Below are 22521 nucleotides of genomic sequence, written 5' to 3'. Positions count from 1 at the left end.
ATAGATAGAGACAACACAGCTGAATAAACACTGGGAGTTCTTGAACCGGGCAGTTATGTTTTCTCAAAATGATCCTCAAGCTTGGCTCAGAAAGTACAACTAGCTAATTTTTTCAATATCGCATAAATGAATTTAAGTGTTCAGTGGATATTTTAGGATAGCCTTAGGATATCTTGTGACTTGTAATATTTACAAGCACTGCAAATTTTATGTCATAAGCACCTAAAAGTTCATACAGCTTCTGTTAGTGTTCTCAAATTTGTTTTTGGTTCAAGGTCTCCACCTAGTGGCAGAGTTTTTTTTTCCTGACTTAATTTCTATAAATACCAAAAAAGAATTTGAAGCAGAGAAAATCTGGAACAGGATGTTTATAAATGTATGTATGAGTGTGGTGAACAGTTGTCCCTTCATATTTGGCCAGAAAGTGTATATGTTAAGAAACGGGACCTACCCATCTCTACTGAAGACCCGGATCCATGCCTGAACGTTTGGACCAAGCATACACAAACACCTTAGTGTGGTAAGAGTGGAGAGAAGTACAGCCAGGGAAAATGTCTCCAGAGCTGATCTATATAAAAACAAACACAACATTCAGTTAAACACAATTACTTACAGTTCAATCACATTCTTTCTGCTGTTTAATGGAAATATTAAATACAGATTTTCAACTGTTTAGTTAATGGCAATATGAACAGCTTTTTAGGATATTCTTTTTCAGTAAGTTCACAATAACATAATATACATATAAGAAAAAAAAGTCTTTACACACGATGGATAAAAGTTTGTGGACACCTGACCATAAGATTTGTTATGTTTTTTTCTTAACATGCCATTCCACATTTAGCTCCCATTTGCTGTAACTTTTCTGGAAAGATGTCCCAGTAGATTTAGAAAAAGTGTGCTTGTGGAGATTTGTGCTGATGCGAGGAGTGAAGAGATCTGGGATGCAGGCAGAATTCCAATTCACCCCACAGGTGTTAAATAGGGGTGAGGTCAGGGCTCTATAGCAGGCCACACAAGATCTTCCACTCCAACCCATGTAAATTATATCTTCATGGAACTGGATTTGTGCCCAGGAGCACTGTTCTCCTGGAACAGGTTTGGGTCTCCTAGTTCAAGTGAGGGCTAAATTTAATGCTACAGCATCCAGGCATCCTATGCAAGTGTGTGCCACCAACTTTGTTAGTTTGGTGATGAGCCACGTTGTGGCTGGAAAAGTCTGGTGTCCCAATACTTTTGTAAGTGTAGATTAACATTGATCATCTCAGAGCTTGTTTTGAAAAAAATACTGAATCATAATATAGAATGTGTTTCTTGTTCCTGCGGTTTAATTATGGCTATATTTACAACTACAATATAAGGCCAAATGTTTGTGGACACCCATCCTTCACACTCATATGTCCCAAATATGTATGGAAACACAGATAACCAAAAGCTGCGAATGGCCTGCGCAGAGCCATGACCTTATCTCCATTGAACATTATTGTGATGAACTGGAACTCTACTATGTACCCGAGCTTACTGATATTCTTGTGCCAAAAGAGCACGAATCCTCACAGCCATGCTTTAAAATATAGTGGAAAGGCTTCCCAGGTGGGTAGAGGATGACAGCCACAAAGGGAGATTCAATCTGGAATGCACTGCTCAACATGCACATAAGAGTGGAATAATTAGGTATTTACAAATTTGAGACAGGTAACAGGTAATACTCACTCTAACAGAGGTGCCCCATACAGAACAACCACGATGTGGAAGAAGAGGCAAGACAGCAGAAAATACACACCAGATCGAACCAGTCGAGACAACTATAAGAACAAAAAAAGATATACAATACAAATAAAATAGATACACAGAAGTGCAATGTTTTTTTTCTTCCTTTTGAAGTGCTTGGACATAAAATTTTGTACCTTATAGCTCAATGTGTTTTTCTTTGTTGGTGGACTGACACCAAGAAGCCAAAACACAGCAATGCTGACTAAGGCAACACAACCAGAAACGGAAAAGAGCCACACCAAGTGTGTCCCATACACGGAGAAGTTATCCACAGTGAATGCAGGCATCAGGCTTCCCACCAACACAGAGCCGGCGAGAAGGGCATGAGCTGATGCCATGCCTCTGATCTCCACTTCATACATGACTCACACTGTCTGGATAAAAAAAATTTTTTAAAAAAAGGCGTTAGTCAGTTAGTTAGTTAGTTAGATAGTCAAGTCAAGTTTATTTCTATAGCGCTTTTCACAACAGACATTGTCTCAAAGCAGCTTTACAGAAATCAACATTCAAGGTGAATGATGTGTATTTATCCCTGATGAGCAGCCGTGGTGACTGTGGCAAGGAAAAACTCCCTTAGATGTCATAAGGAAGAAACCTTGAGAGGAACCAGACTCAAACGGGGAACCCATCCTTACTTAAGTGACATCAAGAGTGTGATTATAAATCTTTAAACAATACAGAACACTGTAGATAGATAGATAGATAGATAGATAGATAGATAGATAGATAGATAGATAGATAGATAGATAGACAGACCATCAATTCTTCTAGAGAGAGCCTTTATTTCTCACATATATGCAGTTAGATGAAATTCTTGTATTCACAAATTCACATGCCAAAAAACAAGGTCCAGGGGTACTGGACATTGCGAAAAGCTGTTTAATAAAGTTCAGGCAACTGTAAAAGCAACACCTTTTGATTAATCGAAGTCAAGCATACAACAGCACAGAGGTATAATCTCTTTGCTGAACTAAATCTGTTCTGAACATCCAATTCTACATCCCAGGATTTATTATGCAATTTTCCCACTGATATTTGAATATACTCTGCTGTGTGGCTACCCTTTTTTGTCACATATACATTACAGTACGGTAAAATCCTTTTATTTGCATATCTCAGTGATGTTAGGAAGCTGGGGTCAGAGTGCAGCAACCCCTGGAACACATAGGGTTAAAGGCCTTGCTCAAGGGCCCAAGAGGTTCATCTTAACGATACCAGGGCTTGTACCCCACAACCTTCCGATCAGTAACCCAGCACCTTAACCACTGAGCTACCATTTCTTCTAGTTAAACTTGCAGTTTTTGAAGGATCTCAGCAGGTAGGCTGTTCCAAACATCTTTGAGAATAAACCGCAGATCTTCTGTGGACGTAGACAGGCTCAAAACCTCAGTCTCTTCATGTAATCCCAGACAGATTCAATGATGTTGAGATCAGAGCTCTGTGGGAGCCAAGGACTTTCAGGACTCCATGTTGTTCTGTACGTTTAAGATTTAATGACAATGGCTGTATGTTTGGGGTTTATGTCTTATTTTTTTCAAACTAAAACTTATGCACAATACTATACATACTTTAAATAAATATATACATATATATTTAATACTGAATTAAGGAAATGTAATGCATTTACACATAAAACCATGCAGATGAATGACATTGATACAGAGAAAAGCTTCAGTCATTAGTACTCACATGTTACAGGCAAAACCAAACACGTCGGCACTTCCTCAGCTACTTTGGGGAGCTAAAAACCTGCAAACCGACCTCTTGTTGTTTTTAGCGGATTGAAAATGATCACAAAAGACGTTCAACTGTGAATTTCATCAAAGAAATAAACCCAGAAAGAGGACATTTCATTTAGGTCACGCTCTTCCGGCATCAAAAGGTCACGTGACCCATCATGGCTGCGCCCAGTTTGAACTTGATAGTAACAAAATATTCACACCAACCTTCTGCACAGTTTATAATCATGCGTTATAAATTCTTTATAAAAAAAAGGACAGTTTAACACAAAAAAACTCAATAAACCAACAACCCATCCAGTACAATGCAGCATTCACACTTACCATAATGTATTAATATATATAATGTATTAATTAATTAATCTGATTGATACAAACCCATATTTATAAATCATATATAGACACCGCAACGTGACTAAACCTGCATTTTTATTTTTAAAATATATAAAAATGGGTTATGTTGGTTACGGGTTAGGAGTTTGTGCTTGGCTAGGACTTGTATTTTGAAGTTTGTGAGTGTACTGTGACGTATCGTGAGTGTTCTGTTCAGCTTCAGGCCACAGTTTGTTGTTAATACGATTCTTCCATTCCGTTTTGGCTTCGACTCTGTTCAACAGATTTACGCCATGGTTTGTGAAAAATGTAAGTATATATTTAATATATTATATATAAGTTTGTATTAAATAGAGTAGATGTGGCTGGATAGTGTAGCTTGTTTTAGGTAACGTGCATGTTGTTTGTATGTGTATGACTGCAGTTGAATGTAGCAGGTCAGTGCAGGATGGTGTAATACTGTTAAATACACACTGTTTTACACAGGGAAACAGAGGAATCGCTCTAAATACCAATAGATTAGATTAGATTAGATTGGATTAGGTTAGGTTAGCTGCATAACGTATTTTAGCTTAGCATTTAGCTTTAGCCTTTGTTCCTCTCATCACCTAAACAAACTCTTTTTGTATTGAATATGATTTTTATTTGACCTCTGTGGAGCTCATACGACTCGTTTTAATTATCCGACATTACAGCCGTATAGATAAATACGCGGGGCCACGTGATCAAACGTACCACGTGACCTGCATCCCCACGTACAAATCCAGTGGACAGTGGAATTAAGACCCAAACCTGATTCAGGATGACGGTACACCTGTATCCGGGTGTTTTTTTGTTTTTTGTTTTGTCCTAAAATCAGCACCTGATTGTGGGTGAATAAACAAATGTTCACAGATACTCTTAAAAGTCTAGTAGACAAATGCATAATAAATCCTGTGATTTAGTTCAGCGAACAGATTATACCTCTGTGCTGTCAAATGCCTGAGTCTGATTGGTCAGAAGGTGTTGATTTTGTAGTTGCCTCAGCTTTATTTAACAGGTTTACAAAATGTAGTGGAAAGCCTGTGCAAATTTCATACTAGATTATCTGGAAACCATTTAGTGCATTTAATTGCCATATTACATGAACATGTAAATACAAATGTATGCATTAAAAGAAACCCATAAATAAGAGTTTTTCAGATAAAAAAAAAAGGCTTTCTTTGTTTTAGTTTAAAATGATCCCAAACTTTGGAAACTTTCTGTCTCTTTCTTTGGCCTGAATCCTATGGAAGCTCGTTACATAGAAAAAAAGTTTGCTTAATACCGGTATCCATGTTGTCGACCCGACGTTTGAAGCTGTTGCCGTGTGAACGAGGCTCCTCTGCTTCATCTGTCTTGTTCCGTCTCCTCCAGAGCGGATTGTTAGACAGAGTTCTCTCCAGGGATCGGAGGCTTAGTTTGATGCCATGTGATTCTATTGATCGTAGCCCATTTTATTTTCAATGTGTAAAGCTTTCTGGTACTACAGACGAGGTGACACTGCCCGATTGGCTAAAAACTAAATGTGGAATTGCGTGGAATGCGATTTATTCAATGTGGCGGAAAAAGGCTTCCATATAAATCTTGTCCTCGCTATTTTCTCCCCGTTCCTTGATTTTTCATTCTGCAGCATCTTCTGTGTTCCCTCTCCAGAACACTCCAGAGTTTAGAGGGTGGTGTGTGAGTAATAATGGTCCATGGGAAACGCAGGGCTCTGTGCATAGTTAAATGGGATAAACTTACCCCAGATTAATTTTTGTAATCGAGTTACTTGAGAGACAACAGTAGACATAGATTCAGTTTTTTGCCCTAAAATCAGTACCTGATATCACTGATGCAATTGTGGGTGAGTTATGCTCTAAAAATCTAGTGGAATGCTTTCACAGGAGACCGAGTATATTATCACAGAGGACAAACTACATACTGAAGTCTGTATTTTTAGAACGGGATGGTCAGCAAGGACATTAAGTGCCATCATACATTTTGGTATATTGTGTGGATGAACATTCTTCCAGTTCTTTCAGACACCATTATGTTGATGTCATTTGTGTATGTCTACGGTATGTATATTTATGGTTTTGCGTCATGTGCTGTTAGGATGAATGAAAATATATCTCTGTGCTATTGAATGCTTGAGACATAATACAAAAACATAAAGGGACATACTGCTATTAAAAAAAGAATGAACTTCTGTAAATTTTTTTGTTGTTTAGTTACCGGTCATGTGCCAATGTCTGAATCAAAAAGGAACTGCTGCTAGCTAGAGTTTTTTGTTTCCCTTCAATATTGTAGTGACCTTGATGATCCTGTGATCATTCCGAGAATGACTTAAATGTTGTCTGTTTAACAGCAGAATTATGGTATGAAACAGTCAGTAGCAAACAAAATACTACGATATTCAGAGGTTGGTTGTATGTACTTTCAAGACGAGCATTTTAAATGAGGCAGTATTTCCTGTCTAGCTGTTGGATATAAACATCAGTTGGATAATAATTGTCAGGCGAAAGAACGTGCCGGAAACCGAAGTGAAATCCACAAGGTTTTTTAATGAAGAATGACAGGGCAAAGCAGAAAACGGCAAACCGCAATAAAAGTCCAGTACAACTAGACCTGGTGAAAGCTGTGATCAGACTGATGCGAACAAAACACACAGAGTCCCGTAAACAGAGATGAACCAAACTGAGTAGCTTGGGTAGTCCGACAGTGTTCCTTAGCCTAAGCTGTAGAACGGTCAATGAGCTGGTGGAGGAACGGGGGTTATGTAGCATGGGAACTGATGAGGGCCAGGTGTAGCTGATTAGTATGTGGGAGAGCTGCTTGGAGTGATAGGTGAAGGTGTGGCTGGTGGATCCCTGACAATAATAGAGCTAGATTGCAGTTTGTTGCTTTCCGATGTAAGATGTTTATGTATGCACTTATTCACAAAATAGTTTGTATTCTGTAGGGTACTATATACGATTTTCTCTATCATACAATATTGTGACACTCACAATTTTTTCACTATAGTGTGTACAGTGTTTCGTGTCCACGATGTTGTAAGAGTGTGTTTTGTTATAGAGTTATCATCTTATGTTCTCTGTAGTAATTGCGTTTGAACTTTCTTCCTGTAGGTGAGAAGAAACTTGGCAGAGTTATCACTCCTGATACCTGGAAAGATGGTGCAAGAAATACGACAGGTAATATGTGCTTTAACTGTTGTTAAATATTATCTGTAGTCATCTGAAGGTTTTATCACTGTGCATATAGCCAGGTACCACCCTTCTTTGGGGGGGTTCCTTGCCACAGCTCATTACGGACAAATTTACACTTATTAAGAACATCTTGTTCATTCTTTATCATCGCGTTATTCGCGTAAAGCTGCTCAAAATAGAAATGTATTGAATTGATGTTGATCATCTAAAATGGAAAAAAGCGTATGTTTGCAAAATGCCATAATGTGTGTAATGTGTTTTACAGAGAGTGGCGGAAGGAAGATCGATGAAAACAAAATGTTGACCTCCAAAAAGGCCAGGTATGGTTATACCGAAACTAATCTCATCTTGCGAATGCCGTCCCATTGTAAATGTAATGTTAATATGTGCAATGTTCCCGCTCCTGTTTCCGTCTTAGGTTCGATCCCTATGGAAAGTCGTCTTTTTCCACATGCAGAATATGCAAAAGCTCCGTCCATCAGTCTGGGTCACACTACTGTCAGGGATGTGCTTACAAGAAAGGTACATTCCAAAATATAGCACTTGACTGATGACTGATTAAATAAGCTGCATTAAACATTTAACTTGTAACATTTTACACCCTAAATATAATTCCCCTGTTTTCACTTTGTTAGGGATCTGTGCTATGTGTGGCAAGAAGGTTCTGGACACCAAGAACTACAAACAGACATCAGTGTGATTTGTACATAAGGACATAAAGACATTTCTGATCTTTTAGAAGTGTAAGAGGGTTATGTAGGGAAACTCTATATATTTAGATTAATTAAATCAACTATCAGTTCATGGTGGTGTTGGTGTTGTTATTATTTAGCGCAATAGTGCAGTTTTACATAACTGCACCACATTTGGACATGGCTGTTGTTTATTTTCCTTGATGGATTCATTTAAAGCAATATAGCAACTTGCACTGTTGAATAGATGCTTTTCCTACATGAAAAGGTTCAAGTACTTCCTTATGTTTTCTGAACAGACTAGATTTTCACCATTTAGATATCAGATTTAATTGCAAGCCATATTCAATATATATTTTTGAAGCATATATCAGTGCAGGCTATTTTATTACCAGGTAATCACTGACATTTAACCTAGAGCTCCAATGTTGACATTTAAATACCATCTTGTCCTACAGGCAGTTTTCTTTTCTGTTTGTGTGATTACTGGATATGAATTTTGTATTTGTTGTATTAGTGTTTAATGTACAGTGCACCCAATAATCATGATTATGATATGGTTTATATCAATATTGCCTTCTTTTCTGTAAGCACATGTTCTGTTCTTCTTCTTATACTTGCGTGCCCATGTTTGTTTTAGTTTTTTTGTCATAATAAAACAGTGGAGTAATTCATACAGATGTAAATTGTTTTCGACACGTGATGGTCAAAGATGTGAAGCAAGCTATTATTGTTTAAAAAAAAAATTGCAATAGAAATGTAGATATTCAGTGATGCCTTTGTAAATTATTACTTAAAAGTAAGTTGATTTTAATTTTAAGTCATATTACTAACAGCTTTTAGGCTTATAATGCTGGTAAGCAAATTATTTAGTATTATCCCCTTCAGGCATGTTTGACAATTGACTAATTTTAAATATCTCTTTGCTGCAAAGCTCTAGCTCATTGTCTGTGGAGTTTTACATCAGCTCCAGTTTCTCTGTTTTTTCTATTTTTCTTCCACCTATAAAGTATGCAGCTAGGAGTGTGTTTAAATGTGTAGGATTCATTCCATAAATTAATAATGAATAAATTTCAAACTTGGGGTGCCAGTACAATTTACTCTCTCTATATTTTCAGTCCATCATTTAGTCATTGACTATTAGATGTGTTTTCACCATCTGCCCTGGCCTTACAGGACTGGAAACCCTAGGAATCTGGGAACCCTGACCTTGAGTCAGTCTATGCTATGCGCCTTCCTTTCCAACTGGGGGCATCTGTCTACCTCCTATCTCTGCTGAGGACTTTGTTTTGCCTCCCAGCCCTGCTGAATATGATGCTTTGACTCCTTGCTCTGCTGAGGTGGTTGCTGCAGAAGATGCCGATCTGCCTCCATTCCCCACTGAAGATTTAGCTCTTCTTCCCTGCCCTTCTGCTAATGTCGCTCTGCCTTCCTGCCCTGCTGAGAATGTTCTACTTCTCTTCCCCGCTGAGGACGTCACTCTGCTGAGGATGCTGTCTCCAGCCAATCAGAATCAAACATTTAGGCAGACCATGGTATAATTGGTATTGCACTCAACAAACAGCTTAATCATATATTTACTCTTTAATTGATCAGACGAAGCAAATTCAACAAAACCTGCATGTGAGTCTGAAAATGAAGAAATTTATAGTGCAAAATGTCCGATATACAAGAAATAGAAATACGTTTTCACAAAATGTTTTTATTTGATTTTACAAGAAAACCAACGAATCAGACACAATCTAGTACAAATAAAACACTGAATATGGATGTGCATACATTAACAGTAGAGATCCAATAAATATCAGCCGGACAAAAAGCATAAGACTTGACTTAATTAAATATTTGTTTAGATATAAATTCAGATATTCATACAATTGCTTTGTTGTAGTTATTGGAAGAAAAAAAAAGATGTCATTATTTTTTTTTAAGCTAAAATTAGATTTTGTTTAAAAACTTTCCTGAATGCATAAGGTTCTGTAGTAAATAATAAAATAATTGCCTCTTTGTCTATATTTGTCTACCAGATGGCCAGATTAGCCTGTGCATGAACATTAACCAGACATGAGTCCAGCTCAGCTGGTCAAGTTCCACTGTCCAAAAAAAAAGTACACCAAATGACAGTATGCTATAATTAAAAAGTATTGATTCATTGCATGTATTAAATTAAAATTCCTTAAATTTTGGCTGTGTGGATAGTATAAGAATGTGATGCTTTTTCCCAGTTAGATGTGAATCCAATTTGCTGGTGATTCATGTTAAAATGAGACTGATAGATGCGGTGGGACTCAAACTAGCTCCTAATCAGGGCCAGAAACTCCTCACGAGTCTTCGGATCCTCTCTAAATACTCCGAGCATGGTACTGGTCACAGTGTGACTGTTAATCTTCTGCACACCACGCATGACCATGCACATGTGACTGCAACAAAATGTGGAATACATTCGGGTTAAAGAGGTCAAATATAACAATAGAAATAGAAATCAAAGCTGAATTTGTGTAAGTGTATTTCAATCCCACATTGTAAAATTACAACATGTGGATTAGGGTTAAATACCTGTGTACATTGTATTTTGTGTTTGTATGTGATTGCTAAGTGAACTCACGCTGCTTCGATGATTACTGCTACTCCTGCTGGCTTCAAGGCTTCAAAGATGGCTGTGGCAATTTGTTTCGACAGACGCTCTTGCACTACAATGGAAGACAATTTGTAGGAAGTAACCAGTTAAGCATATAAAACATATGTCATCCGTATTGATATTTATTCATGAAACATGCAGGAACATTGATTTCACAAGCCGTGATTACCTTGCAGCCTGCGGCTGTAGATTTCTACAATCCTGCAGGGTGGCAATATTAGGACATGAAGTTTAATATATCGCATATAAAACCATTTTATTGTAACTTAAATTCACTTTTACTTTCACAATTACGGTCTTGGCTGTGAATGGCATAAAGATTTTGTTGGTTTGCACTTGATTCCCTGTCTGCAGTAATCATTAATCGTTTGATCAATATGCTTTTTTAAATCAGGTCTGGCCTCGTTTAGCCTCTGGACTCAAGTCCTACACTGGCTATATATATACATCTGTAAATGCTCTGTCAATCATTCATGTCTCTTTATCTGTACACAAATGCATCAGTGATTATCACTTCTATTTTTTTAAGTCTTAAAGATGATTGATTGCCCCAGTTTTGCGGGTGATTAGTGATGTAGTCAATACTAAAACACAGCATGATATTCTTGTTCAGTGTATTGAGAATAGTATGGGTTCCCACAGGCTGGTTTGGAGGGACGACTTGAGGCTGATGGGGATTTCCTGATTGCAAGTAGTAAATGTGGCTGTTTGTTTTCATATTGAGTATGATGCATTTTTAGTGTCAATGAGTTATGATAACAGAAGAACTCACTAAACTGTGATTAACTTATCTCCCCAGTCGCTAGACTGCTACATTGGGGAGAAAGCATGTGCTTTACAAAAATGTTAGTGCATCCACTGCATACTCACCTGGCAAGTTTACTAAGGCCAACTACTTTCTTATTTGGCAAATATCCTATGTGGACCTGAGGATCAGAAATCACGCTGTCAGTCCAGTCTGAACAGTCCAGTCTGCTATGTGTCCTACATAACATGAACTTGTTAACTTTGATTTCGTGCCACTGCGCTCTCTTAATCTCTCTCTCTAAATATCCAGCAAGATAACACTGGTTTGCTTAAATTTACCTTGCCGAAGAACGGTACTAGGTGATGTTCACATAGCGAGAACATTTCAATGTCCTTCACTATAACAATCTCGTCATGATCTTCATTGAAAATGGCATTATTAAGAATATCTGTGAACAGAAATAGAACAATATATGGGTAAACTGCTGCCAGCTGTATTGCATCATGCATTATATTCAAACATGAATACAGCCCTTAATATCATGTGGTGAAGAAGTTCTGTCATTTTTTGTTTTTGGAAAAACATACAGCACAAACTTATTGAATGTAGGTTACTATTAAATAGTGTGAATTGGAAGTTCAAAGATCCCATCCTGAAGGATCAGAACAACTTGGTGATTAATTGAACACAAATAGGAATTGAAGGATAAACTGAATTAGTTTAGAGGTGAGATCATTAGACTGTAGGGAAATGGCACCTTCAAGTTGGAACTAGGAATCTAAAAAAAAAGTCAAACAATCACTTCCTCACCGTGGATGGATTGTTGGTAGCCCTTGGTGAGGAACTGCATGGCTTTGGCGGCTCGGAGAGGAGTTTTGAGCAGTCCTTCACGCTCGGTGTCTTCTCCCAGAGAGCTCAGGATGTTGGTGAAGGCTGACTGCATGGCCACCACTCGCCGCTCCTCCGCTTTTCCTCGATTCTCTTCGACCTTCTTCATCTGCTGAGTGGAGCTGTCATTGTTATATCCGTTATAGCAGACCAGGTCTGTCACGCCGTTCATCTCTACACGGTTGTTGTACTCCATGGCGCACATTTACGTATAGTGAGCTGGGGTTAAGTAAAGCAGATGATGGAGCTTTCTTCAGTTCTGCGCGTTATGCGTTAGGAGGCACCTGTTTCTCCGCTCCTTTTTTTGCGGCACCTATTTATACCGCTGCATCCACCTTACTGCTCACGTCGATTATCCATTACCCAAAGCTGTCAGGACATGCTCAAATAGGTTTCTCATGTGCTCCAAACTCATACAGCATAAAAACCTCACATGCTCCAAACTCAATCATTATATAAATATAGAATTGCATTTGATCCCTCACAGATTTGGGTGATAAACATACAGTAACAGTACATAAATAAGCATGTACTACTATGTCAACTAAATGTGCATTATGAACTAATGATGAATTATTCTGTGGACTGGTTTATTGTGTCAGTACTGATCAAGTCTCCTGTCTTTTTATCATAATGAACAGTCTATATGTAAGCACTAATAACTTCTTGACAAAAGACTTACCTATAGAGAGCAATTGAATGAGTATGAACACTGAGAATCTATGGTAGAAATCTAAATTAAATAAGTTGAGATAAGATCATATCATTACATTATAATGCAAATAGGTGGTGACAAGTGACCAGAGGAGCTCTTATTAGATGTTGATATTTCAGCAGTGTGTCCTTCTTTGCACATTATTGTGCCCTTGTGCATTCCATGAGAAGGAAAATTCAGCAACATCCAATGGTGTTTGTAATGTTTTTTAAATTGTGCACTTTTGATTCATATTCTTTCTCATAGAGCAAGTTACATTTAGCTTAACCTAAAGTGTTGATGAATACATTCATTAACAAACATGTACTAACATGTAATTTAGGTAGCCATTGTTCACACATGAATTTATGTGACTCATGGTGTAGTTAAGGTTAGTTCTTGAATAGTATATGCCTTAACTCATCATTAGTTCATGATGAAGTAACCTTTAATTTAAACATCAGTACATGCTTATTTATGTACTATTATTGTAAAGTGTTTGTTACCCACCAAATTGTTCGTATGAGCTTTTTGAAGTCGTTCCTCCTGATGTAGCTCGAAATATTTAATATTACAAAAACAATTACATATTTCCCACTTAAAGTGATCAAACACAATTTTATGCTCAAAATCAGTCGCTCCATTTTTTTTTCCAGATTGTGGAAATGCCTCCTATAATTTCCCCTGCATTTCTTTTTGGCCTCAAAATACCAATTGGTGAATGATGAGTGTGAGGAGTTTAGGATTACCTATTTGCCTTCCACACCAGGTAGTTGATCAATATAAATGTTTCAATCGATCTTGGATATTCTAATCTTGGGGATACATTAACCACAGGAGCAAATATTAAAGCCAAATACACTATAAAGAAGCAGTTGTTGAGTACATGTAACTTTAACCCCTCAAGAAGTGTCTCCACACATCCAGTCCAGATGCCCCTATTCCATTTCCTTGTTCTTTACCTCATCAGCTGACCAATACTCATTAATTGGGTTGCTTTGGAGTAACAGAAACCTACAGTATATAGGTTTATAAGCCATGCTGTAAATAAAAGCCATTCTGGTTGAGTAGGAATTATTTAAACTATTGACTTTCAGGATTTTCAGGACACATGCATGCATGTATAAATGTATGGAATGAATGCAGTTTGATTATAAATTAAATTTTTTTTAGTTACTAGTTACTAGTTAAAACTACTAGTTGGTTTACAGTTTTTTTTTTTTTTTTACATTGGCCTAAAACAATTATTTGATTAAAGACAGTTTTAATGCATGTGTTATTTATTATACCAAAGAAAAATGTTGCATTCAAAACATTGCATTGCATTTTTTCAGTGAGTAACATCAGGCACTAAAGTCCAGTTGGAAAATCTGGGATTCTGGAAGTGTTCCAAGTCATCTCAAAGGTGTTCAGTGGGGTTGAGCTGAGGGCTTTGTGCAGGCCACTGTTCTTGTCACTGGTCACTGTTCTTCTACAGGGGAATTGTTATGCTTCAACAGGTTTGGTCCGTTTAGTTCCAGTAACAGAACATTATAATGCTACAGCATACATAGACTTTAGAAATATTGAAGATGAATGTAGTATAAGTATATAAAGCATTAAATAAAGTAATACAGAATATTATGCAGGTTATATCCTCTTACTTTAATCACACATTTTAAAATGAATAATTACTGCATCTGCATACTGCATTACTGCAATTATCTGATATTACTGTTGTCTTTAGGGGACATCACACTCTTCTGGACTGCTGAATATATTTTTATTAGTGTATACTAGTGTTTATTTGTATTTAGTGATACAGTTGCCTTAGAAGATGGCCATAAAGATTAAAGTGTTTACCAATCATTACAATACTATATTTCATGCAGGGTATATCACAGTATCATATATCAATTATATATAAAGACAATGTAAACATAATATATCAATTTGTGTTAATTGTGCATTGCTATTCAAAATGACTCGGTTGCCTGCAGTAGGACAAATCTTTTTTCTCCAAATAGATTGTAGCGGGCTAGTCACTAAAGAGTGGTAAGCTCTTTGCAAATGCATCAGGTTTGAAGTGAGCCTGTGCTATCCATCAAATGCATTTCCATTCTGTGAAATCCATGTATTTCAAAGCTAATCTGTTGCTTGATGCAATTAACAGATTTGGCATAACTGTTAGGTGATTTACATTGAGGTTGTTTAATTTAATATATTCACATATTAAAACATGTGGCTACAGTAGATGTCTATGAATTGTGATTAAGCATTATTTATCCTATTTCTGGCATCAGCAGTTCTTTTATTTCTATATGCTATTATATTAAACACCTATTTTATATAATTTATACAATCTGTTAAGGTACTAAAATAGCATGGTATATTGCATCAGCGTGTTGCATCACTAGTCATTTTCAGTGCTTCTCTGAAAGGTTATAATACACCCTGGAGGAGTGAGGAAAGATTTATAGTTTTTGTCTTTCCTTTTTTATGGTGACTCAGGGGCCATGAATTGAATCAGAGTGAAAGATGTGATCAGATATAAAGTACCTGTGTGATGTGAGTGGACATGCTGGATCTGCATACACTGGGATGGACTATGGTAGAGACTTTCTGACGTGGCAGTTGAGGGTTGTGGTGCTCTGATTTGCTCCAGGTCTGACATCATCAATGGATGATAGGTTCAAGTGATCATAGAGTGACATTAAACACAGCTGCCCTGGAGTAAGATCACATCAGCCATTCTGTTGTGGAAAACGAATGACCAGACTGCATCGCCTTAAGGCTCTGAAAGGGTTTGTTTTACCATGAATTTAAATGTTATATAAGTTCAGCATAAGTAGTACAGCATTATGATTTCAAGTAATACCAATTTGAAAAAAGCAACAATTATGTAAGTACTTTCCCCTCATTTGATCTTATTAAATGTACAATATCCTTTAAGCTCAAAGCACCTGCTTACAGCTCAAAGTAGCTTACTGTGAATACCCTAATATTTATACTATGTAATATGCTTTCAGGACACAGTCAGCTGAAATGAAATCTGGTTTTATACTGTTGAAAACTGTAATCATTAAGAATTTATTCTAAAATGAATAGTCCAAGATATTTCTTTCACTATATACTTTATATAAATATATAATGATATAATTGGAGCAATTAGAAAAAAATAAATCTGCATTTTGAGTGAGAAGAAATAAAATCATACTTTATATCATGCAACTCCTGTTCTGCCACCAAATATTTTAATTAAATGTTTGTTTTTTTACGTTAACTAGAACACTAGTGATATTTATATTTACACATATTAGGTTAATAATAATAATTAATTTCACCCATTAATGAGAATTAATTTCACTAATAGAAATCATTCAAGTCTATCCTACACAGGGTTGCAGGCGAGCCTGGAGCCTACCCCAGGATTTAATGGCATAAGGTGAGGGAATCCCCAGATGGAATGGCTACTCACTGTAGGAAACAAAAAAAATTCACACACACTTACACACTAAAGACAGTTTGTAAATGGCAATCATCCTACAACAGGTTTTTGGACTAGAAAACGAAACCAGAATTACTGGAGGAAACCCTCCAGCATTAGGGAAACATGCATACAGAGCAGTTTATTCCTACATGTAGCTTTTCTCTGGGTTCTCTTTCTTTAAATTAAAGCTTTTCCTGAATGGTTTATCTGTCTTCTTTTCCCTGGGTGTGAACTTTCTCTCAATATTAAGTTATAAATCAATGTAGGGAGCATAATTGTGACTCTTGGTGCAGCACATAACGCTGTCGCCTCACATTCCATGAATCCTCCTTTGATCCTAAGCTTAAAATATTCAATATCAATACACACTTGTGTGTGTGTGTGTCTGTCTGTGTGTGTGTGTGTGTGTGTGTGTGTGTGTGTGTGTGTGTGTGTGTGTGTGTGTGTGTGTGTGTGTATATGTGCAAGTGTGTGTGGTCTCATGGTGCCCTGCATTTTAACAGGATATGCATGGATGAAAGCTGAAACTCATATTAAAAATGCTGTAAGATATACAACCCTTTAATGCGAATTAACATCAAAAGCTGAAATGAAGGATAATGGGATAATGCTGTTACAATTTCCAGTACAACATGCCCAAGATCATCCCAACTTTGAAAGAGGTTTGTCAGAGGGAAATCAGATGATCAGCCTCTGCATTGTGAAATCAGATAAATATTTAGAGACGATTAGTTCTGCAGGATCAAAAGACCAGTTCCATTTCACTGCATTTCATTGTGGTGAATGTACTTTCTGCACAGGATTTTTCACACACTTGAACTGGTCTCATAAGAAACCATGAGATAGTACATCCTATAAGGTAATATACAGTAAGCACCTTTCTCTATCCTAAACAGTGGAGCACAGCAAGATAAAAAAACATGTGTTGCATTTTTGTTACCAAAGCCACAGATTAGTTGATAAAGATGACCAATTGTATTTTAACAGTACAATAATTAGGAAATGACTGGAAAACTACTAAATTAGGGACAAAGTAAATGTAAGTGAAGGGTTTAATGAAGATATATTTAGCTAGCTACATAAGCCATAGACTTTGATTGTCACATTTCAATAAATGGCAAACATACAATACATACACTTGAATTATTGCCTAAGTAAACAATAATTCCAGGTTTCTCAACTCCAGCGGAAACCAAAGAAACCTGCTGACCTGATTTGCACAATAATTATTGTAGGCCCTTGGCTCACTATAGCAGGAGTGGTTTAAAGTCAGGAAGAATTCAAACCCCGTTATTTTTACACAAAACAAACAAGCCATTAGGTCAAAGAAACTACCTGCAGAGCTCAGAGAGAGGATTGCGTTGAGGCACATAACCGGGAAAGACTATGAAAATTCTGCTGCACTGAAAGTTTACAATAGCACAGTGGCCTCTGTAATCCCTTTGAAAAGGGAAAATGTTTGGAACCATCTAGATTCTAGACTATTTCTAGAGCTGGCCTTCCATTTGATTATTATGATATGTTGAGTTTTTTATTTATGTTGAGTTCCTTATTCCCAGTTTAAAAGCCTACTGTTTATTCATTGTTCAAATGTTCATATTCAAATGTTGATTACAAAATGAAATTTTTATTTTATTATTAAATTATTCACACATAGGTTTAAAAATCTAAAAGATTTTTCAAAAAAGATTTTGAAATTTGATTGATTTATAATTATTTATAACCTATAACAATCCATTTTGTATTGTTACCTACATTTATTTCAATTGAGTTGTTCTTTTAAATTCATGTATCAATACGCATTGTCTGAGCATTACATCGCAATTCATATATTGTACTACATTGTAAAGTCATTCCACACAATTCTGTACACTTTCTGTTATCATGCATTTACAATGCCTGAACATTTTTTTTCTCCACAGATTTTTTATGTCTTATATTTTTCTCCACAGAATGTTTTTTTTTTATGTCCAAAATATTAAATAAATACTGCCAGCAAATGTGGGTGATCATCTGATCATCTGGCTGTATTTTTAATTATTACTTTGAGCGGAAGTTGATTAAAGGATTACTTTTAATGCTTTTATGTAACAGTAAAACATGAAAACCAGGAGCAGCTTAATTGCGATATGACATTTATTTATTGGGTCATGGAGTGTAAGCACCTTGCAGTTAAAGATGCGGTACAAGCATACGGCTGATTACTTACTTGATTAGTGGTTGCACATTGCTTGTGTGAAGACTGGTAGTGGTACCGTAATAAGGTGAAGAACTCAGCAAGACCCTATAAAACCTATAAACCTATACAGCAAGACACTTGATATTAAAAAGTCTGAAGGAGATGAATGTGGGTGCAGAAACTTTGTCAGAAAAAGTAAATGCAAGAAATCAAAACGTATGTGTCAGGGCTGGACTTTTTCTGAAACTTCAGTTATTTTAGAACTGAATTAATAAAGCAGTTATGAACATCCCCCATAGCCCCAAGGGCCTGGCTTCAGTTCTAAGCTTGGGCTACATTTATGGTATTTGGCAGATGAAAAGAGCAAAGGAGGTAGAAGTGTAACACGTATGTTAAGTAAAGTATTAGATTCTGTGAAGTCTTCACTTTTGGCAGACACTTTTATTCAGGGCAATTTATCATTATATCATTTATACAGCTGAGCAGTCGAGGGTTTAGTGCCTAGCAGAGGCAGCTTTGCAGTGCTGGGATTTAAACCCACACCCTTCTAATAAGAATTCCAATGTCTTAACTGCTGAGCTATCACTACCCATTTTACATGTCCTCTCTGTGTCAGTGTAGATTTCCTCTAGGTTCTCCAGTTTCCTCCCATTTTGAAAACATTCCAATAGATGGATTAGATAGTAAATGATGCTAAAATAATCAACAAGCGTGTGGATACATGTATGCAGAGTGCCCTTGCATCTCATCCAGTTGGCTTTTGCACCCCACAACCAAGGTTTCTAGGATAGATCCTAGATCCATCACGATCCTGACAAGGATTTGAGCAGTTACTGCAGATGAAGGGTGAATGAACAGTGCTTTTCTGACAGCTATGGAAGAACCATAACTTTATGATCAATGTTCCAGAGAAATTAGTTTAGTGAACAGAGCTAGAAGTGGAAAATGCATGCTTCATTAAAGTGTTTGTCTTTGCAGCCTTTGTTTTTTTTGTTTTGTTAGTGTGTGTGTGTGTGTGTGTGTGTGTGTGTGTGTGTGCGTGTGTGTGTGTGTGTGTGTGTGTGTGTGTGTGTGTGTGTGTGTTTAAATCTGTTCAGATTCCCCCCATTTCTCCCCTATTCAGATTTCCCCCATTTTTTTAAATCACAAATCAATAAATCAAGTCTATGTACCTCTACTAAAAATCACTAGATGGCAGCACATAAATTGGATGTAAGCAAAAAACTGCATTCTTTATGCCTCTGTCTTTACATATACAAGATATATAAGTAACTCGTGGCCAAGCAAACAGAAATTCATGACATGAAGGAAAAGGAAAAGGATATAAATATAATACAATTTAAAATCTGAGAATTATATGCTGCATTAAAATAAACAGAATTTATTGAAATATATTTTAAATGCTTCTTTTAAAATCAGCTTTCTGTTTTATTTAGCAAAAACTACAGTAAGACCAAACTGCATCATATAGCCAAACTGCAATATGATCATGTTGGGTCCTTTTGTAAGATAATTAACTGTTTAGCTGTGTTTATTTGAGGATTTGGACTGAACCTCACTTAAATCCTTGACATAAGTCACAAAATTGTATGGTTTCTAATGTTCCCTTTTTTCTTTTCTTTTTTTTTTTTTTTTTTTTTTTAACTGCAGATAACATAACCTACCACTCCATAACATAACAGTACAATATCATGCATATACATTATTGATTCCATTGCATTAAACAATGTTACACAGGCCACACTGCAAACAATAATTATATAGCAATCATTTCTAAGCAAAATGTATTAGGATGTGGTATGTCCCATATTTATGTATTTAAATAAATAATCACAGTCCTTATGTGATATGTTTGGGTATATTTTTAGTAATTTATAGTAAATTCTAGTAACTTGGTTTATTCTAAAGTATTGTGTGAATTGTTGCGAAATTGCTTTAATCTTGTTCCTGTTAATGCCAAGTTGGATGCAGTTTTACAATTGAATGATAACAAATAAACACTGCAATGAATATTGATATAATTAATTAATGTAAGTACAGTAATGCATTTTCATGGGATTTCTATAGTGTGATTAAAATGCAAAATTATGATTATTTTGCATTAAATACAGACTGACAATGTTATAGGCATTACTTTTAAGTCTAAGTTAAAGTCGGATAAGTAGGAAAAAAGTTTCAGCTTTTAAAAACAAATGCAGCTAAAATTCAATGTAGTATTTATAAAAAACTGCATAATTCTACTTGGCATTTTCAAGGGATTACAGGATATAAATCTAATTGTCATGCATGACATTTTTTTTATTAATTCATAAATTAAATATACTACACTTGAAATTTTCATCCTTATCTTAAACAGTATGCGCTAAATATGTCATTTTAAAGATAATGGCTCAAATGCATGCAGCCTTCATAGTTTTCTTGCAATTGAACTTATCCATAGACATGTCGGATCATGAGCGAAGCAAAAGCTGATGTCCTGATGGAACTGAAGAAGAATTATGAGCAGAATTATGAGCAGTACTGTCTGTCTTTGTCATACAAATGCATGACCAGGTTGTCAGGAGGAGACATGGGCATAAAGAGAACATGATAGAGTTCTCCACTGCTCACTCTATAGACAATACATCACATAAGCAAACATTTATTTCATGACAACCCACCCCTAGTGTGCATGTACATTTGCAAGAACACTCCAATAACATATGAGCAGGTTATAGTACACTCTCAGCACTTTTCAATTGAATCTAAAAATTGCATTTCAGGCTAGCATGGGTTAGTGTACATAGTCACTGGTCTAAATAATCACTACTATGGCTATAATAACAATTTCTTTAAACATTTCTATAATCTATAACAGATATACAGTATAAACATGTGAAGATCAGTTGTGAACAGTGAGAAAATACAGTGGAACACTGTCAATACACAACATCCCTTTAAACATATACAATAAAAGATATTGTTTATATTTACATTACATTTACATTAAAAAACATTTACATTAAAAAACTTAAACCGAATCTAGAAAAGGTAAAAATAAATAAAAAATAATAATGCATTATTATAATTATTTAAATATAATTTGTTAACCAACATCCAGAAAGTCACAGTTTTATACATTTTGCAGTAAAATACTTGACTAGTAATTTTCAAATCAATCAGATTTTTAGCTTACAAAAAGGATGACATTTTATACCATAAGGTTTTTCAAATAGGACAAGTCATGTAGTCCTGGGTTTGAGAAAAATTGATATGAGGTCGGCTAATAGGGACATTAGAAAAGCGAGGGACAGGTCTATCGACAACTTCTGGCTGTTGTTTAAAGCCTATACATAGTGTGGAAATAAGTGATATGTGGATTATGCCTAATATGTTGATAATCATAAAATTATTATCAAGATTTTTTAGATTAGTTATCTATCTATCTATCTATCTATCTATCTATCTATCTATCTATCTATCTATCTATCTATCTATCTATCGCTCACTCTCTCTCTCTCTCTCTCTCTCTCCATCCATCTATCCAGTCTGGGCCTACTCCCATGTTATAAAAGCCAGATAGGCCTGAAGGTAAATACTTTTGTGTCTTAGATCAAGATTTTTAATAGCATTTTACGTGCAAATCGAATAAAATGATCCATGCAGTCAGTTGGATGAGTTTGGAAGTTTGAGTTGATAATCAGGGGCCTTTGTTACATGGATGAATTATGATCCTGCCATGTGCTCATACTGAGTGTAACTACAGTACTAGAGTACAGTTGCTTTACAGCTCATATCTACTTTTATAGACGTCGTAGGCACGGATAAAAAGCTGTTGGTGTGTGATCAGGGGGAAACGTTTAAATTGTTAAACTTCACACTTCACGTACAGTCTACTTCTACTGCTCCAAAACATGCAAACACGTGAATGAGGTCCCTAAAGTCATACACCCCAGCACATATCCGGCTAAATCCCGCCTTCTCCATTCTGATTGGCTATTCCAGCACCCATGCGCATGCTTCCGAGATTTTAACCAATCATAACGCGGGAATCCCGCTGCGTCTGGTCAACCCTAGCTTGAGGAGGCGGGGCTTGTCGAAAACGCATGTGAGAAATCACCAGTCGGAAGCTGCAAATCCAGAGCAGCCTGTGATTGGACAGTATGGCTGGCAGTCA

General features: G+C 36.3%; 3 protein-coding genes across 4 annotated transcripts in view; 1 reads left to right on the top strand and 2 right to left on the bottom strand.

Annotated features, from left to right (window-relative positions):
* pigf (phosphatidylinositol glycan anchor biosynthesis, class F) overlaps positions 1-3662 on the bottom strand; it is an 8828-nt gene extending 5166 nt beyond the window's left edge. The window contains exons 1-4 of one of the 2 annotated variants that reach the window (XM_046853562.1): positions 3463-3662; positions 1908-2147; positions 1714-1805; positions 452-568 (exon numbers count right to left, since the gene is read on the bottom strand). In XM_046853562.1, coding sequence (XP_046709518.1) covers positions 452-568; positions 1714-1805; positions 1908-2135 — 437 coding nt within the window. In that variant the 5' untranslated portion in view covers positions 2136-2147; positions 3463-3662. The remainder of the gene's footprint in view (positions 1-451; positions 569-1713; positions 1806-1907; positions 2148-3462) is intronic. The other variant, XM_046853563.1, reaches the window with a different exon arrangement.
* Positions 3663-3998: 336 nt separating this feature from the next.
* On the top strand, positions 3999-8423 carry cript (cysteine-rich PDZ-binding protein). The gene is made up of 5 exons (XM_046853565.1): positions 3999-4154; positions 6977-7042; positions 7323-7377; positions 7476-7579; positions 7693-8423. Exons 1-5 carry the CDS (start codon positions 4139-4141, stop codon positions 7755-7757), a joined length of 306 nt encoding a protein of 101 aa, XP_046709521.1. The 5' UTR covers positions 3999-4138; the 3' UTR covers positions 7758-8423.
* A 129-nt stretch (positions 8424-8552) lies between these two features.
* On the bottom strand, positions 8553-12349 carry gch2 (GTP cyclohydrolase 2). The gene is made up of 6 exons (XM_046853561.1): positions 11946-12349; positions 11474-11583; positions 11258-11313; positions 10557-10588; positions 10355-10439; positions 8553-10169 (listed from the first exon to the last, which is right to left on the bottom strand). The coding sequence occupies exons 1-6, from the start codon at positions 12226-12228 to the stop codon at positions 10043-10045; spliced, it is 693 nt and encodes a 230-aa protein (XP_046709517.1). The 5' UTR covers positions 12229-12349; the 3' UTR covers positions 8553-10042.
* Positions 12350-22521: the final 10172 nt, after the last annotated feature.

Source organism: Silurus meridionalis, chromosome 7 (genome assembly GCF_014805685.1).
Source record: "Silurus meridionalis isolate SWU-2019-XX chromosome 7, ASM1480568v1, whole genome shotgun sequence".
NCBI classification, from domain to species: domain Eukaryota; kingdom Metazoa; phylum Chordata; class Actinopteri; order Siluriformes; family Siluridae; genus Silurus; species Silurus meridionalis.
This window is presented reverse-complemented; position numbering and strand designations above follow the sequence as displayed.

Coding starts and splice junctions, on each gene's coding strand:
- gch2 (XM_046853561.1), bottom strand. CDS start 12,228: ATGTGCGCCATGGAGTACAACAACCGTGTAGAGATGAACGGCGTGACA. Junction 11,584..11,945: donor CTACCAACAATCCATCCACG/GTGAGGAAGTGA, acceptor TTCTGTTCACAG/ATATTCTTAATAATGCCATT. Junction 10,440..10,556: donor CTACAGCCGCAGGCTGCAAG/GTAATCACGGCT, acceptor CTTCCATTGTAG/TGCAAGAGCGTCTGTCGAAA.
- cript (XM_046853565.1), top strand. Junction 7,043..7,322: donor TGGTGCAAGAAATACGACAG/GTAATATGTGCT, acceptor TGTGTTTTACAG/AGAGTGGCGGAAGGAAGATC. Junction 7,580..7,692: donor GGGATGTGCTTACAAGAAAG/GTACATTCCAAA, acceptor TCACTTTGTTAG/GGATCTGTGCTATGTGTGGC.